The sequence below is a fragment of the Balaenoptera physalus genome (assembly GCF_965194825.1).
Source record: "Balaenoptera physalus genome assembly, chromosome: 19".
NCBI classification, from domain to species: Eukaryota; Metazoa; Chordata; class Mammalia; order Artiodactyla; family Balaenopteridae; genus Balaenoptera; species Balaenoptera physalus.
The window spans coordinates 3894217-3908526 of NC_138900.1; the positions used below are offsets into that span (position 1 = coordinate 3894217).

The following is a 14310-nucleotide window of genomic DNA, read 5'->3' on the forward strand; positions in this document are numbered from 1 at the left end:
TGTGGGTGATCAGTGTGGGGGGACTTGTACCACCACATCCCTCTGTGATGTGCTAACACCCAGCCCCCCGGGAGCCACGCAGGCATCTGTGGACTTCAGCTCCCAGGAGGCCTTTCGGAGCAGAGGCCCTGACAGTTTATGGGAAGTGCCGGGTATTTCCCCCGGGCCACCTGGCGGCCAGGTGTGCCCCTGTCTCAGGCTCCTCCCTCACCTGGGGCAGTACCCGCTCAGCTGGCCCTAGAGACGGAAACAGATCCTCGGCTGGGGCCATGGAAGAGAGCCCGATGTGGGAACCGGACGCCTGGGCCTCCTCTGGGGGGTGGCCGGCACCCCGGGAGGCCAGAACAGGTGGGGGAGCCCGAGGAAGGTCAGGTCCCACTCCCCTGGTTGGCAGAAGTCCTGAGGGAGGCGGAGAACGGAGGTCCGCCTCCTGGGACCCCAGGGCCGAAGGGGGAGGGGCTTCGGCTCCCGGGTCTCTGGGGGAGAGGGGACCCAGAGGCTGGGACTTCTGGGTCCTGGGGAGGAGTCTGGAGACCCGGAGTCTTGGAGGAGGGGAGGGCTAGGGGCTGGAGTATCTGAGGGTATCTGAGGAATGGGAGGGGCCGGGATCACAACCTGAATTAGAGGGAAAAGGAAGTTGAGGAGTGAACTCCTCAGCCCTGGGGTAGGAGGGGCCGCACTTGGGTGCTTGGCGGGGCTATGGGGTGTGTCTGGGACCGGGGATTCCAAACTCCTGGATCTGAGGGGGGAGGGGCTGGGGGTCTGGACCCCTGGGCCTGAGGGGCGAGGGGCTGGGGGCCTGGACGCCTGGACTCTCCCAGCCTCCTGTCCTCCTGCCCCAGGTCCATCGCTGTCCTCTGTGCTTAATGAGCTCCCCAGTGCTGCTACCCTTCGGTACCGAGGCCCTGGGGTGCTGCCCTGGGGGGCCGTGGAGGAGGAGGAGGACGGACAGAGGAGCATCCAGTCTCTTGCAGAAGCCACACAAAAGGAGCTGCAGGAGCCTGGCCCTTCCCGGGAACTGCCGTGGCCCATGCAGGCCAGACGGGCACACAGGTGAGGCCCACCTCCCACCTCCCACCTCCCGCCTCCCAGCCAGGTGTGGACCATCCTCCCACTCGTTGGAGGCTCTGTCTCCATCTCACTCTGTCCTTCTGTCAGTCCCTGCCTCTCTCAGAGCTGCCTCTGGGTTTCTTTCTCTCCTGTCTGTGTTTGTGCTTCTCTGATTGCAAGGAGTCCTGTCTCCGGGATTCTTTCTCCTCTCTCTCTCTCTCCCCCAAGTTCTCGTCTCTTTGTGTCGTCTGTCCCTCCAAGGCTGTCTGCCTCTATTTCTCTCTGGGTGTCTGAAATCTGTCAGGTTTTTTTCCTCTCTGCTTTATGTCTGTCTCTGCCTCCCCCTCTTCAAAGCCTATCACTCTTTCATTTCTTTCTTTCCTCTTTCCCGCTACATAATTTACGGACCCAGTGAAAGCTGAAAATGCTGGGTCTCCTGTTCAACAATTATTACTCATTTTAAGACGGCAACAGCACAGCATTCAAACAGCACAGCAAGTGGGACGCCCTTCCGAGAATGGGGCCCTGTGTGACTCTTCAGGGAGCCCTTGAAAACTGACCCTTGTTCCTTACATAATCCTGACACCGATTCCGATATGTGGGGAATTTTCTGACGCTCTGACACTAGCTTGGTGTCCAACAATTCAACTCAATTCTGACGCTATCTACCTGGGGATACAACCTCATTAACATAAAAAAAGGCACCTTAAAAAAAAAAGAAAAAGGCACCTTTATCACTGTCACCACTTAGGAAATTCGAGGATTTAAGAACTGTGTGCCAGAAACAGGACAAAGACCGAATATATACTTTTTTAAAAAGTTTTTTCCAGTTTTATTTAGATACAGTTGACATACAGCATCGTGCAAGTTTAAGGTGTACAATGTGTTGATTTGATACACTTATATTGATATATTGCAAAGTGATTACCCCAGTAGCGCTAGCCAACATCTCCATCATGTCACATAATTACTATTTCTTTTCAGTGGTCAGAACATTGAAGATCTACTCTCCTAGCAAGCTTCAAGTATACAACACAGTATTATGAGCTACAATCACCAAGCTATACCTTAAATCCCCAGAATTTATTCATCTTATAACTGGAAGTTTGTACTCTTTGACCAACATCTCCATTTCCCTACCCTATCCCCAGCCCCTGGTAAACACCATCCTAAGCTCTTTTGAGTTTGGTTTGGTTTTTTTAAAATTTTTATTTATTTATTCTTTTGAGTTCGGTTTTTTTAGATTCCACATGTGAGATCATCATACACTACCAAATATATATTTCTTATTATAAATCACAATATCACAACTACCTTTCTTTTTTCTTTTTTTTTCATTTTTTACTTCATGATGGTATTTGCTGACAGAAAAGTGCATGAAACACCATGTAGAAACTTAAAGAGATTTCCCAAAGTGAGGGCCCAGGTAAACGCCACCTAGGGCAACCCCCTTTCTTCTTCCCAGACTTTCACTGAGGATCATTCCTTGCTTTTCTTCATAGCTTTGTCACCTGTGTGTGTAGCCCTAAAGAGAAGAGTTTAACTGTGTTTGCTCTGTGCCTTTGTGTAAATCGAACCCTGCAGTCTGTATTTTCTGTCTGTCTTCCTATGCTGAGCATTAGGTGTGTTTCTTTTCATTGCTATGGAGTATCCCGTGTTAGGAATATATTTCAACTAACTTCCTGGTTCAAGGATTAGGTTGTTTCTACATGTGGGTGGTTTCCATTTGGGACCACTAGGCCCCTCCTTTTCTGTGTCTGACTCTGTTTCCCTCCCAGACAGAGCCTTGCCAGGAACCAAGTGGCTCAGGGCTCGGGGTCCAGGGCCGCCCACTGGACTCTTCGGCTTCGGAGGTCGAAGGAGAAGGTGCGGGAAGGCCTGCGCTCCATGCAGCCCTGGGAGTGGACGCTGAAGAGGATTGGGGGTACAGTGGGCTTTGGTCTGGCATCTTGGGACGGGACTGGGTCTGAGGGAGGAGGGGCTGGGGGCCCGGACCCCTGGGTCTGAGGGGGGAGGGGCTGGGGGCTGAACTCCCGGGTCTGAGGTGGGAGGGGCCGGGGGCCTGGACCCCTGGGTCTGAGGGGGGAGGGGCTGGGGGTTGAACTCCCGGGTCTGAGGGAGGAGGGGCTGGGACGAGAAAGGAGCCCGCGGCCTCTCTGCTGCCCCCTGCAGGCCAGTTTGGCGCCGGCACTAAGTCCTACTTCTCCCTGCTGCGCTTCCTGCTGCTTCTCAACGTGCTGGCCTCCGTGCTTACCGCCTGCATGATTCTGCTGCCCACCTGGTTGGAAGGGGCTCCCCCTGGTCCCCCTGCCCCTAACGCCTCCTCACCCTGCGGCTCCTACAGCCCCGGCTCTCAGGGCCTGGTCGCCTTCTCCACCGAGCTCTTCAATTTGCTCTCCGGAGAGGTGCGTGCCTGGGTCCCTGGGAAGCCCCCGCTCTGAGCCCTAGTGCCCTCAGTGACCCCCGACCCTGATGGCCCAGCTCCCTGAACCCTGCCTCCACCCAGACCCGTGGTGACCTCTGCCCTGCCTTTCCTTCCCCAGGGTTTTCTAGAATGGTCTCCTCTCTTCTATGGGTTCTACCCGCCCCGCCCACACCTGGCCATCACCTACCTGTGCTGCACCTTCGCCGTTTGCCTCCTCTACCTGCTGCTCACCCTGCACCGGTCAGTGCCACCCCTACGCCCAGGCCCCCCAGACCATGGGGGAGTAGCAGTGATAGATCCCCCTCCTCCAGAATCCCGAGTCTTGCTCTGTGGTCCCTTTCTCTCCGTTTGAGTTGCAATCGAATTTTAAAATGCTTCATGATTGCTGCAGGCCAGGGATAAAGATGAGAAGTTTCTCCCTCCTGTGACTTACAGTCTAGTGGGGAAGGTAAGATATTAAACAAGCAAGCAGATTAATTCCATCTTTTCTGGAGGGGAGAATGCTAAACAAATAGAGGTGATTCATTCACTCATGCAACAGATATTTATTGAGCAGATACTATGGGCCGGGCATTGTTCTAGGCAGCTGGCAAAAAAGAACAAACAAACAAAAACCCAACAGAGTCCGGTCCTGGGGGAGCTGACATTTTAACAGGAGAGACGAGTGATAGCAATAAGCCCTAATGAGTGGATTGCATGGCTTGTTAGAGGGCGATCGGGTACAAGCAGAGCAGGTGAGGGGGATTGACAGTGATACTGGGCCAGGTTGCTGCTGTTTTGTTTTGTTTTGTTTTCGCCACACCACACAGCTTGTGGGATCTTAGTTCCCTGACCAGGGATTGAACCCGGGCCCCAGCAGTGAAAGTATTGAGTCCTAACCACTGGACCGCCAGGGAAGTCCCCAGGCTGCTGGGGGTTTTTTGTTTTCACTTTTTTTTTGCATTTATTTTTTGCAGCATTTATTCCCGGGCCATAAGTTTTTGTTTCTTCAGTTTCTTCTGGGATATCTTTTTCTTCTGGGCAACCTCCTCTTCTGGTTTAGGAACAATCTGTTCTTTTTCACTAAGGAGCATCTCAGTGTGGCAGGGAGAGCTCACGTATGGGTTGATCTGACCATGAGCTCTGTAAGTTCTGCACCGCATCTTGGGGGCTTTGTTCGCCTGGATGTGCTCAGTGACCAGAGAGTCTACATCTAAGCCCTTAAGTTCAGCATTACTCTCTGCATTTTTGAGCATGTGCAGTGAAAATTCAGCACTCTTTTTGGGTCACCGACCCTGCGTCCAGCCCCACTGTTTGGCCTGGGGACACCTACCAACTCCACCATTATAAAGACGGAATGGCACACATCGCTTTTTTTGTTTTTTTCTTTAAACATCTTTATTGGAGTATAATTGCTTTACAATGTTGTGTTAGTTTCTGCTGTATAACAAAGTGAATCAGCATCATCAAAAAATCCACATTGCTTCTTTAAAGTGACATCCTTCAGATACTTGGTGGCTTTTTGGATATGCATACGCTTGATGGCCTGGGCAGTTTCATGAGTGTCCTTAAAGTGAACACAAAGATTTGAACCTCTTGACTTGCATGATTTTGTGGGGTTTTCTGGGTCAAGTGAATAGTGAACCATTTTTAGAGGTCACCTCAGGCCACTTACCGGAGAAAGGCCAGGCTGCTGTTTTTTTGTGTGTGTTTTGTTGTTGTTGTTATTTATTTTTGGCTGCATTGGATCTTCGTTGCTGCGCACGGGCTTTCTCTAGTTGCGGCGAGTGGGGGCTACTCTTCGTTATTGTGCGCAGGTTTCTCATTGCAGTGCTTCTCTTGTTGCGGAGCACGGGCTCTAGGTGCGCGGGCTTCAGTAGTTGTGGCTTGTGGGCTGAGTAGTTGTGGCTTGTGGGCTGAGTGGTTGTGGTGCATGGGCTTAGTTGCTCCGCATCATGTGGGATCTTCCCGGACCAGGGCTCAAACCCGTGTCCCCTGCATTGGCAGGCGGATTCTTAACCACTGTGCCACAAGGGAAGCCCCCATGCTGCTGTTTTAATAGGGTGTCTGGGAAGCTTCATTGAGGACATGGTGTTTAGGCAAAGACATTGAGAAAGTGAGGGATTTGGTCCCTCAGATACCTGGGGAAAGGTATTCCAGGCAGAGGGTGCAGCTGGAGCAAGGCAGGAGCAGGGCTGGCGTGTTTCAGGGTGCACAAGGAGGCATGTGGGGCTGGATCAGAGAGAGGCAGGGGGCGAGTAGAGAGGGGGGAGCAGTAGGGGATGGGCCCACATTCTGTAAAGAATTGGGATTATTTCTGAGATGGGACTCATTGCAGGTGCCTGAGCAGATCACCCTGATCTGATTTAGGTTTTAAAAGAAAAGAATCTATGGCTCTATGGAAGAGAGGGGAGCTGGGGAGAGGGAAAGGGAGGGAGAGAGCTTAAGGGCAAGGCAGCAGCAAGTAGAATAGTTACGAGATTATTGCACTCAATTGCAAAAATCACCAAGAGAGGTGGCTTGGACCAGGGTGGTGACAAGTGGTCAGTTTTGGGTTTAGTTTTTTTTTTTTTTTCCATTGAATTTCTTTTTTCCCCCCCGCGTTATTGAGATATAATTGACACATAACATTGTGTAGGTTGATGGCGTACACTGTGTTGATTTTATGCCTTTATATATCGCAATATGATTACCACCATAGGTTAGCTAACACCTGCATCAAGTCAGTTACCATTTCTTGTTTTGGCGAGAACATTTAAGATCTACTTTCTTAGCAACTTTCAAGTATATAATGCAGCACTGTTAACGACAGGCAGAATACTGTACATTAGATCCCCAGAACTTACTCATCTTATAACTGGATGTTGGTACCCTTTGAACCACATCTCCCCAGTTCCTGCACCCCCTGCCCCAGCCCTGGTAACTACTGTTCTAATCTGTTTCTATGTGTTTGGCTTTTTTAGGTTCCACATATAAGTGATATCTCATACAGTATTTGTCTTTCTCTGTCTGACTTATCTCACTTAGCATAATACCCTCAAGGTCCATCCCTGTTGTCTCAAATGGCAAGAGTTCCTTCTTTTTTCATGGCTAAATAATATTCCATTGTGTATATGTATAAAATATATCATCTGTTGACAGACACTTAGGTTGTTTCCATATCTTGACTACTGTGAATGATGCTGCAGTGAACGTGCAGGGGCAGATATCCCTTTGAGATTCTGTTTTCATTCTCTTTGGATAAATACCCAGAAGTGGGATTGCTGGATCATATGGTAGTTCCATTTTTAATTTTTTTGAGGAAACTCCATACTGTTTTCCTTAGTGTCTGAATCAATTTACATTCCTGTTATCATTGCACAAGGCACAAGGGTTCCTGTTTTTCCACATCCTCTCCAACATCTGTTATCTCTTACCTTCTTGGTGACAGCCTTTCTTTTTTTAAAAAATTAATTAATTAATTAATATTTTATTTTTGGCTGCGTTGGGTCTTCGTTGCTGCGCGCGGGCTTTCTCTAGTTGCAGCGAGCGGAGGCTACTCTTCGCTGCAGTGCGCAGGCTTCTCATTGCGGTGTCTCCTCTTGTTGCGGAGCACGGGCTCTAGGCATGCAAGCTTCAGTAGTTGTGGCACACGGGCTCAGCAGTTGTGGCGCACAGGCTTAGTTGCTCCATGGGATCTTCCTGGACCAGGGCTCGAACCCGTGTCCCCTGCATTGGTAGGTGGATTCTTAACCACTGTGCCACCAGGGAAGCCCGGTGACAGTCTTTCTGACAGGTGTGAGGTGACAGCTCATGATTTTGATTTGCATTTCCCGGATGATTAGTGACGTTGAGCACCTTTTTATATACCTGTCGGCCATCTGCTTGTCTTCTTTGAAAAAATGTCTATTCAATTCCTCTGCCCATTTTTTAATGGGGTTGTTTGGGTTGGTTGGTTGGTTGGTGTTTTGTTTTCTTGCTATTGAGTTCTATGAATTCTTTCTATATTTTAGATATTAACCCTTTATCAGATAGATGATATGCAAGTATTTTCTCTCATTCTGTAGGTTGCCTCTTCCTTTTTTGGATTGTTTCTTTTGCTGTGTATAAGCTTTTTAGTAGCCCCATTTATTAATTTTTCCTTTGGTTACTTGTGCTTTTGGTGTCACATCCAAAAGAACGTTGCTCAGACCAACGTCAAGGAGACTTTCTTCTGTTTTCTTCTAGGAGTTTTTCAGTTTCAGGTCTTATGCTTAAGTATTAAATCCATTTAGAGTTAATTTTTGTGAATGGTTTAAGGTTGGGGTCTAATGTCAGTCTTCTGCATGTGGATATCCAGTTTTCCCAACACCATTTATTGAAGAGACTGTCCTTTCCCCACTGAGTATGTGGGCCTCCTTGTCGAATATTAGTTGACCATATATATTTCTCATTAAAAATAAAAAATCACAGGGAATTCCCTGGTGGTCCAGTGGTTAGGACGCTGTGCTTTCACTGCTGGGGCCTGGGTTCAATCCCTGGTCGGGGAACTAAGATCCTGAAAGCTGCATGGCATGACAAAACACACACACACACACACACACACACCCAGAAAAACGGACGAACCAAAGTATAGATCTTGGTACATTTCCCACCCACATCAAGAAATAGAACATGACTAGCTTCCAGAAGCTCCTCAGTATCTCCTCAGCTTACTCCATCCCCCCCCCCCGTGCCCAACCACCATTGTTTCTATTGACCCTATAGCTTGCTTTTGGCCCATTTGTCCTTTATATAAAGGGAGACTGTATATATGTGGAGAGGAAAGCCCACAGGATTCTCTAATAATTGCATGTGGGGTGTGGCGAATGATGGAAGTTAAGAATGACTCCAGGTGTTTGCTGTCAGTTGAGATGGGGAGGGCTGTAGAAAGAACAGGCTTTGTCGGGGAATATCCCGGGTGCAGTTTTGGACCAGATGATTCCGGGATGCCTTTTGGACTGATGAGGGAATATTGAGTAGGCAGTTGCATACGTGGGTTCTGCAGAGGAGTCTGGACTGAAGTTACAAACCTGAGACTCACTGGCATTCAGGCAAGCCTGGGAGATCCCCAAGGGAAGGCACTAGGATCAAGAAAGAAACCAAGAACTTAAAAAAAAAAAAAAAAAAAGAGGAGTGTTTCCTAAATGCCAGGCACCGTGACAGGGCCCAGGAACACCAGATGGGGGTCCCCCTACCTTTGTCCAGCTTACAGTCGAGTAGGGGAGATAAATTTCAAGATAAGACTGTTAAATAAACAGGCAAGTCAGCAATTTGAGTTTGGGAGCTGTACTATGTAGAAAACAAATGGGAGGATACGATAGAGCATAGAGCAGGGATCAGCACAATTTTTTTTCTGATAAAAAAAAAATGAAGGCCAGGTAGGAAATATTTTCATCTTTGCAGGCCACGTGGTCTCTGTCTCAACTAGAGTCTGCTGGGCAAAAGCAGCTGTGGACAGTAGGAAAATGAGTGGGTGTGGCTGTGTGCCAATCAAACTTTATTTACAAAAACAGGATTTGGTCCCAGGGCCGTAGTTTGCTGCCCCCGTGTGATAGAGAATAATGGGTGGGGACCCTCATTAGATGGAGTGGTCAGTAAAGAACTCTCTGAGGAAGTGACCTGTAGAGGAAGACTGGAATGGTGGGAGGGAGCCAGCCAGGTGAACAGCCAAGACACCAGCATTGCAGACGGAGGGGACCGTGAGTGCAAAGGCCCTGTGGTGGAAAGAGGTTGGGAAATGAAAGGCGAGGAGGAGGAGGGGGGACAGGATTTGAGCTTGGAGAGGTAGGTGGGGGCCAGATCAGGGGGGCTATGCTATGAAGGAGCCTAGGACTCAAGAACAAAGAGAAGCTGTGACTTCCCTGGCGGTCCAGTGGTTAAGACTCTGCGCTTCCACTGCAGGGGGCACGGGTTCCATCCCTGGTCGGGGAACTAAGATCCCACACGCTGCAGGGCACAGCCGAAAGATTTAAAAAAAACAACCAAAAAACAAAAAACAAAGAGAAGCTGCGGAATAGGTTTTAAGTGGGAATGCCATCGGATCCGCATGAAAGGAACGCTCTACTAGCTCGGGAGCGGAGACCGGGCACAGGTGTTAGCAGGGAGAGCAGGTGGGAGTCCTCTGGGCCCACTTGAGAGGTGATGGGGGCCAGCGCCGGGGCGGCGAAGGTGGATGTGGAGTCCTCCTGCTGCTTTCTGTTTCTTTCCTTTTCTCTGGTTTTCTATCCCCTCCCTGGGTCTCTATCCCCCTCTCTCCAGTCTCTTTACCTGCCCCCTCCTCTTCTGAGTCTCTGACCACCCCCCACCTTTCTCCGTCTCTTTTTCTCTGAGTCTTTGTCCCCTTTTCTTGGAATCTCTGCCCCCCTTTGGGGGTCTCAGTCTTCCCTCTGAACGTCTCTCTCCCCAGAGTCTCTGTTCTCTTCTCTCTGGAGAGCTGTCGTTATCTCTTAGGTTTCCGTCTTTTCTTTTTGGGTGTCTGGCCTCCTCTGGGCCTCTCTGCATCTCTTTCTTGGTCTTTGGCGACAATGACTGTATGTGTCTCCACCAGGTAGCAGCTCTCCAAATGCCCAAGGTCTTAGAGTTCATTTTCCCTGTTTGCCCCAGAAGGGGAGAGGGGGATCCCCCCTGCTTGTGCCTGTCGTGCTACACCCCGTCTCTCGGATCTCCCCTCTCTTAGCTCGGTGTCTGGCCTGAAGCAGACGCTGTTGGCTGAGTCAGGGGCCGTGACCAGCTACAGCCACCGGGTGTTCTCCGCCTGGGACTTTGGCCTCAGCGGGAAGGTCCACGTGCGGCTGCGCCAGCGCAACATCCTATTTGAGTTGCAGGTGCGTTTAGGGGTGGGGGGGCCTACAACCAGATGTCACCCGAGGGGGCGGGGCTGAGAGAATGGGCGGGGCCTAGACCAGGGACCGGGCCTCCAGAGAGATGCTGGGCGGAGCTTTCTTCTAAGGAGGCGGGCCTTGGGGGAAAGGGGCCAAGGCCACTACAGGGATGCCTGAAGTCAAAGGGTACAGGAAAAAGCTAGCAGCAGGAAACGGGCGGTATCTAAAGCTCCTCGGTTCAAAGTTAAGAGAAGGGTGTGGCCAGAAAGGGCTTGATAACTCCAAACACCAGGCATGAGTGCTGGGCGGGTCCTGGGAGGAGCTGGACGTGTTGGGCGGGGCCTTGGGGGCGGAGCCAGATCTCAATTGTCACCTGGAGGGCCCTGGATGGGCTGGGATAAGGATTATAGGTGTTCTTGGAGGGGCGGTGCTGCATCGGTTCACGTTGAGCCTGGGGTCTGGACCACAGGCTGCACCTAGGGTAATGGAACCCAAGTGGACGTCTCTTCCGGCCTCAGGTGGAGCTGGAGGAAGCAGCGGTGCGGCGCCAGGCTGCGGTGCGGACGCTGGGCCAACAAGCCAGGGTGTGGTCGGTGCGGGTGCTGCTCAACGTGGCCGTGGTGGCACTCCTGGGGGCAGCCCTCTACGGCGTCTACTGGGCTACAGGGGCCACTGCGCAGCTGCAGGTGTGGAGGGCCCTGGGGGAGGAAAGGGTCTGGTACCTACATTTCCAGGGGTGGAGGAGACTGAGGCCTATGATTCCTGGAATCTCAGAGAGGAGGGATTGGTGTGGGGGGGGGGATTATCTTTGGACTTCAGGGTGATGAAGGAGGAAGAGGCTGGGGGAGGATGTTAAGCATGGCTCCTGAAGGACCCCAGAGCCTCTTCTCTTGGTCCACCCTCCCTCCTAGGAGATGCATCATATCCAGCGGACGCCACTGCTGAAGCTCGTGGTGGAGTACCTTCCGTCCATCTTCATCTCCGGGGTCAACTTCGTGCTGCCACCGGTGTTCAAGCTCATTGCCCCACTGGAGGGCTACACCAGGAGCCGCCAGATCGTTTTTATCCTGCTCAGGTTCTGGACTCCTGGGGTGGGCTGGGGATGATGGTGGGGCTGGTCGGGGGACATTGGTTGTAGCAAATAAGAGACTGAAATCGTCAGGATATGGGATCCAGTGGGATCTGGATTAAAATCCCGACTCTTCCTGTCACTGAGCCTCAGTTTTCTTCATCTGGGAAATGGGGAGAATTGTGAGCACGCTCCACACAGAAGGGTCCAGGCACGTGGTGGGCACTCGGTCAGTGCTGATTCCCTTTCTCTCTCTTCCCCTTGCCAGGACAGTGTCTCTCCGCCTGGTCTCCCTGCTGGTCTTGCTCTTGTCTCTCTGGAATCAGATCACTTGCGGGGGAGATGCGGACGCTGAGAAGTGCAAAACCTGTGGCTACAATTACAAAGAACTTCCGGTGAGGATGAGGGGTGGGAGGGGACGGACTCCTGGGTCCTCGAAGGAAAGGAGGAGCCCGGTGGGTCCGGACCCCTGGCTTGGGAGGAAAGGGGAGCTTGGGGTACTAGAATACCTTCCCCTTGAGGACAGGGGTATGGATTAAAAAAAACCCTAAAGACCCCCCAGAGAAAGTATTGATAGAATCTCATATGCTTGCAGTTTGGAGACTCAGACGTTCGGGTCTACAGGTGTCTGGGTCCTGAGGTCTTTATGACCTGTTCTTCCTTCCTCAGTGCTGGGAGACTCGCCTGGGACAGGAGATGTACAAACTCCTGCTGTTTGACCTCCTGACCGGCCTGGCAGTCACGCTGCTCATCCAGTTTCCTCGGAAGTGAGAGTCCCGCCCCTTGCTGTGGCCCCGCCCCGCACCCAGTTTTCTCTTTCGCCCCGCCCCTTTCTAGCCCTGCCTCTGACTGCCCTGTCCGCAGACCCCGCCCCTCCACGAGTTTGGTAGTCACTTCCCTGTGGCCCTGTCCCTACTGCCATGATTACCTCTACGCCTCAAGCCCCGCCCTCTAGACACACCCCCTCCAGAACCTTGAAGGCTCCGCCCCACCCCCAGATAAGCTCACTTCCGATTGGTGGGCGGGACGGTGAAGGCGGGGAAACCCGTGGCCGGCCCGCCTCTGATTCGGCCCGGCCTCACCCCGCCCCTCAGGCTGCTCTGTGGCCTCTGTCCCGGGGCGCTGGGTCGTTTTGCGGGGACCCTGGAGTTCCAGGTGCCTGACGAAGTGCTGGGGCTCATCTACGCACAGACAGTGGTCTGGGTGGGGAGTTTTTTCTGCCCTTTACTGCCTTTGCTCAACACGGCCAAGTTTCTGCTGCTTTTCTATTTGAAGAAGGTGAGGGGTGGGGAACACCCTTGGGTCTGAAGCGGGAGGTATTGGGGCTTGGGCTTCTGGGTCCTGGGCGGAGGAGGGGACTGAGGGACATGACTGCTGGGTCCCGGCGGGGGAGGGTGCCAGGGTCGTGGACTACTAGATCCTGACGGAGGGTGGGTCTGGAGGACACACTCCTGGATGTGGGAGAAGGAGGGGTCCAGGGCATCCCAACTTTTAGGTCTGAGGGAAGGGGGGACCCGGACGCCTGTGTCTGATAGTGGAAAAGAACTGGGGCTCCTGGACCCTGACTGAGGGGAGGAGGCCAGGGACCAGGGCTCCTGGATGGTGGAGAAGGAGAGTCTGGGGCTCAGATTCCCTCATCCCCCCCCACCAGATCACCCTCTTCTCCACCTGCTCCCCGGCCTCCCGCACCTTTCGGGCCTCCACTGTGAACTTCTTCTTCCCCCTGGTCCTTCTCCTGGGTCTGGCCAGCTCCACCGTTCCTGTGTTTTATAGCATCTTCCTGTAAGTGTGAGAGGCACCTGCCTCTCTCTCCCTCCCTCCTTCCTCCTTTCTCCAGGGTTCTGACTTTTGGCCATCCTTGAGCTCTGCCTGTCTCTGACTTCAGGATCCCACCTTCTAAGCTGTGTGGTCCATTCCGGGGGCAGTCGTCCATCTGGGCCGAGATCCCCGAGTCTATTTGCAAGCTCCCTCAGACTGCCCAGGAATTTCTCTTCTTCCTGGGGACCCAGGCTTTTGCTGTGCCCCTTCTGCTGATCTCCAGGTGAGAGCCCTAGACTCCTGGGTCTGAGTTTGAATGTCTGACCTGGGGTCCCGCTGCCTGCTTCCAAGAGAGAAGGGGGCTGGGGGTCCAGACTCTTGGGTCTGAGGAAAGGAGGGGGTCTGGGATACTAGACTTCTTGAGTCTGAAGGAGGAGGTCCAGACTCCTGATTACTAAAGAGCCCTAAGTTGAAGATATTCTAAGGGCGTTTGGGGAGTAGCTTCCATTCCGTCTCTTCTAGCATCCTGATGGTGTATACCGTGGCCCTGGCTAACTCATATGGACGCCTCATCTCTGAACTCAAACGCCAGATAGAGACGGTGAGCCAGGCCCGGTCCCTGGGAAGGGGTCCTGGGGAATATGGAAAGGGACACGGGTGGAGAGAAGATCTGTCTCATCTCCACCTCTCTTTACCCTTTACCTCAGGAGGCGCAGAATAAAGTCTTCCTGGCACAGCGCGCTGTGGCGCTGAGCTCGGCCAACAGAGCTCTTTGACCTCTCCAGCCTGGCTCAGGGTGACGTCCCACTTTCAGACCCAGACCTGCCCTCAGATACTTTGTAAGCCTCGGCCACATCATTTGGAAAATGAGCGAACGGGAGAAGACCCCATGCTTTTCCAGCCCTGGGATTCACTGCTAAGTCCCTGACTCTCCAGTGAACCTCTTTCTAGTACCAATAAACACAGCGGAGGCTGCAGAGCGCTTTTTGAAACTCGCGTCCGGAAGGCGGGGCAAGGCATCAGCGGGACATAAGCCAATCAAATGTGTTTACCTGTGGGTCGGTGCGGCGGGCTCTTCCGCGAGAGGACCTGGCGGGAGTGCCAGCCAATCAGAGGCCGCGCTCAGTAGTGTCTGGGCGGAGACACTTGTGATTGACTCAAAATCTTGATAAGAGGCGGTCGCTAGGCGACAACACGCGCAATTCCGG

General features: G+C 52.4%; 1 protein-coding gene and 1 pseudogene across 2 annotated transcripts; one reads left to right on the top strand and one right to left on the bottom strand.

Moving 5' to 3' along the window:
- The first annotated feature begins 115 nt into the window (after positions 1-115).
- TMC4 (transmembrane channel like 4) lies at positions 116-14079 on the top strand. The gene is made up of 15 exons (XM_082436409.1): positions 116-348; positions 843-1053; positions 2829-2974; positions 3223-3455; positions 3594-3715; positions 10131-10278; positions 10794-10961; positions 11187-11350; positions 11613-11739; positions 12014-12111; positions 12439-12622; positions 12996-13126; positions 13230-13385; positions 13625-13703; positions 13810-14079. The coding sequence occupies exons 1-15, from the start codon at positions 270-272 to the stop codon at positions 13876-13878; spliced, it is 2115 nt and encodes a 704-aa protein (XP_082292535.1). The 5' UTR covers positions 116-269; the 3' UTR covers positions 13879-14079.
- Positions 4406-10124, bottom strand: LOC309648321 (large ribosomal subunit protein uL22-like; annotated as a pseudogene). Its single transcript has 2 exons — positions 4934-10124; positions 4406-4832 (listed from the first exon to the last, which is right to left on the bottom strand). The product of its transcript is annotated as a large ribosomal subunit protein uL22-like (transcript).
- Positions 14080-14310: the final 231 nt, after the last annotated feature.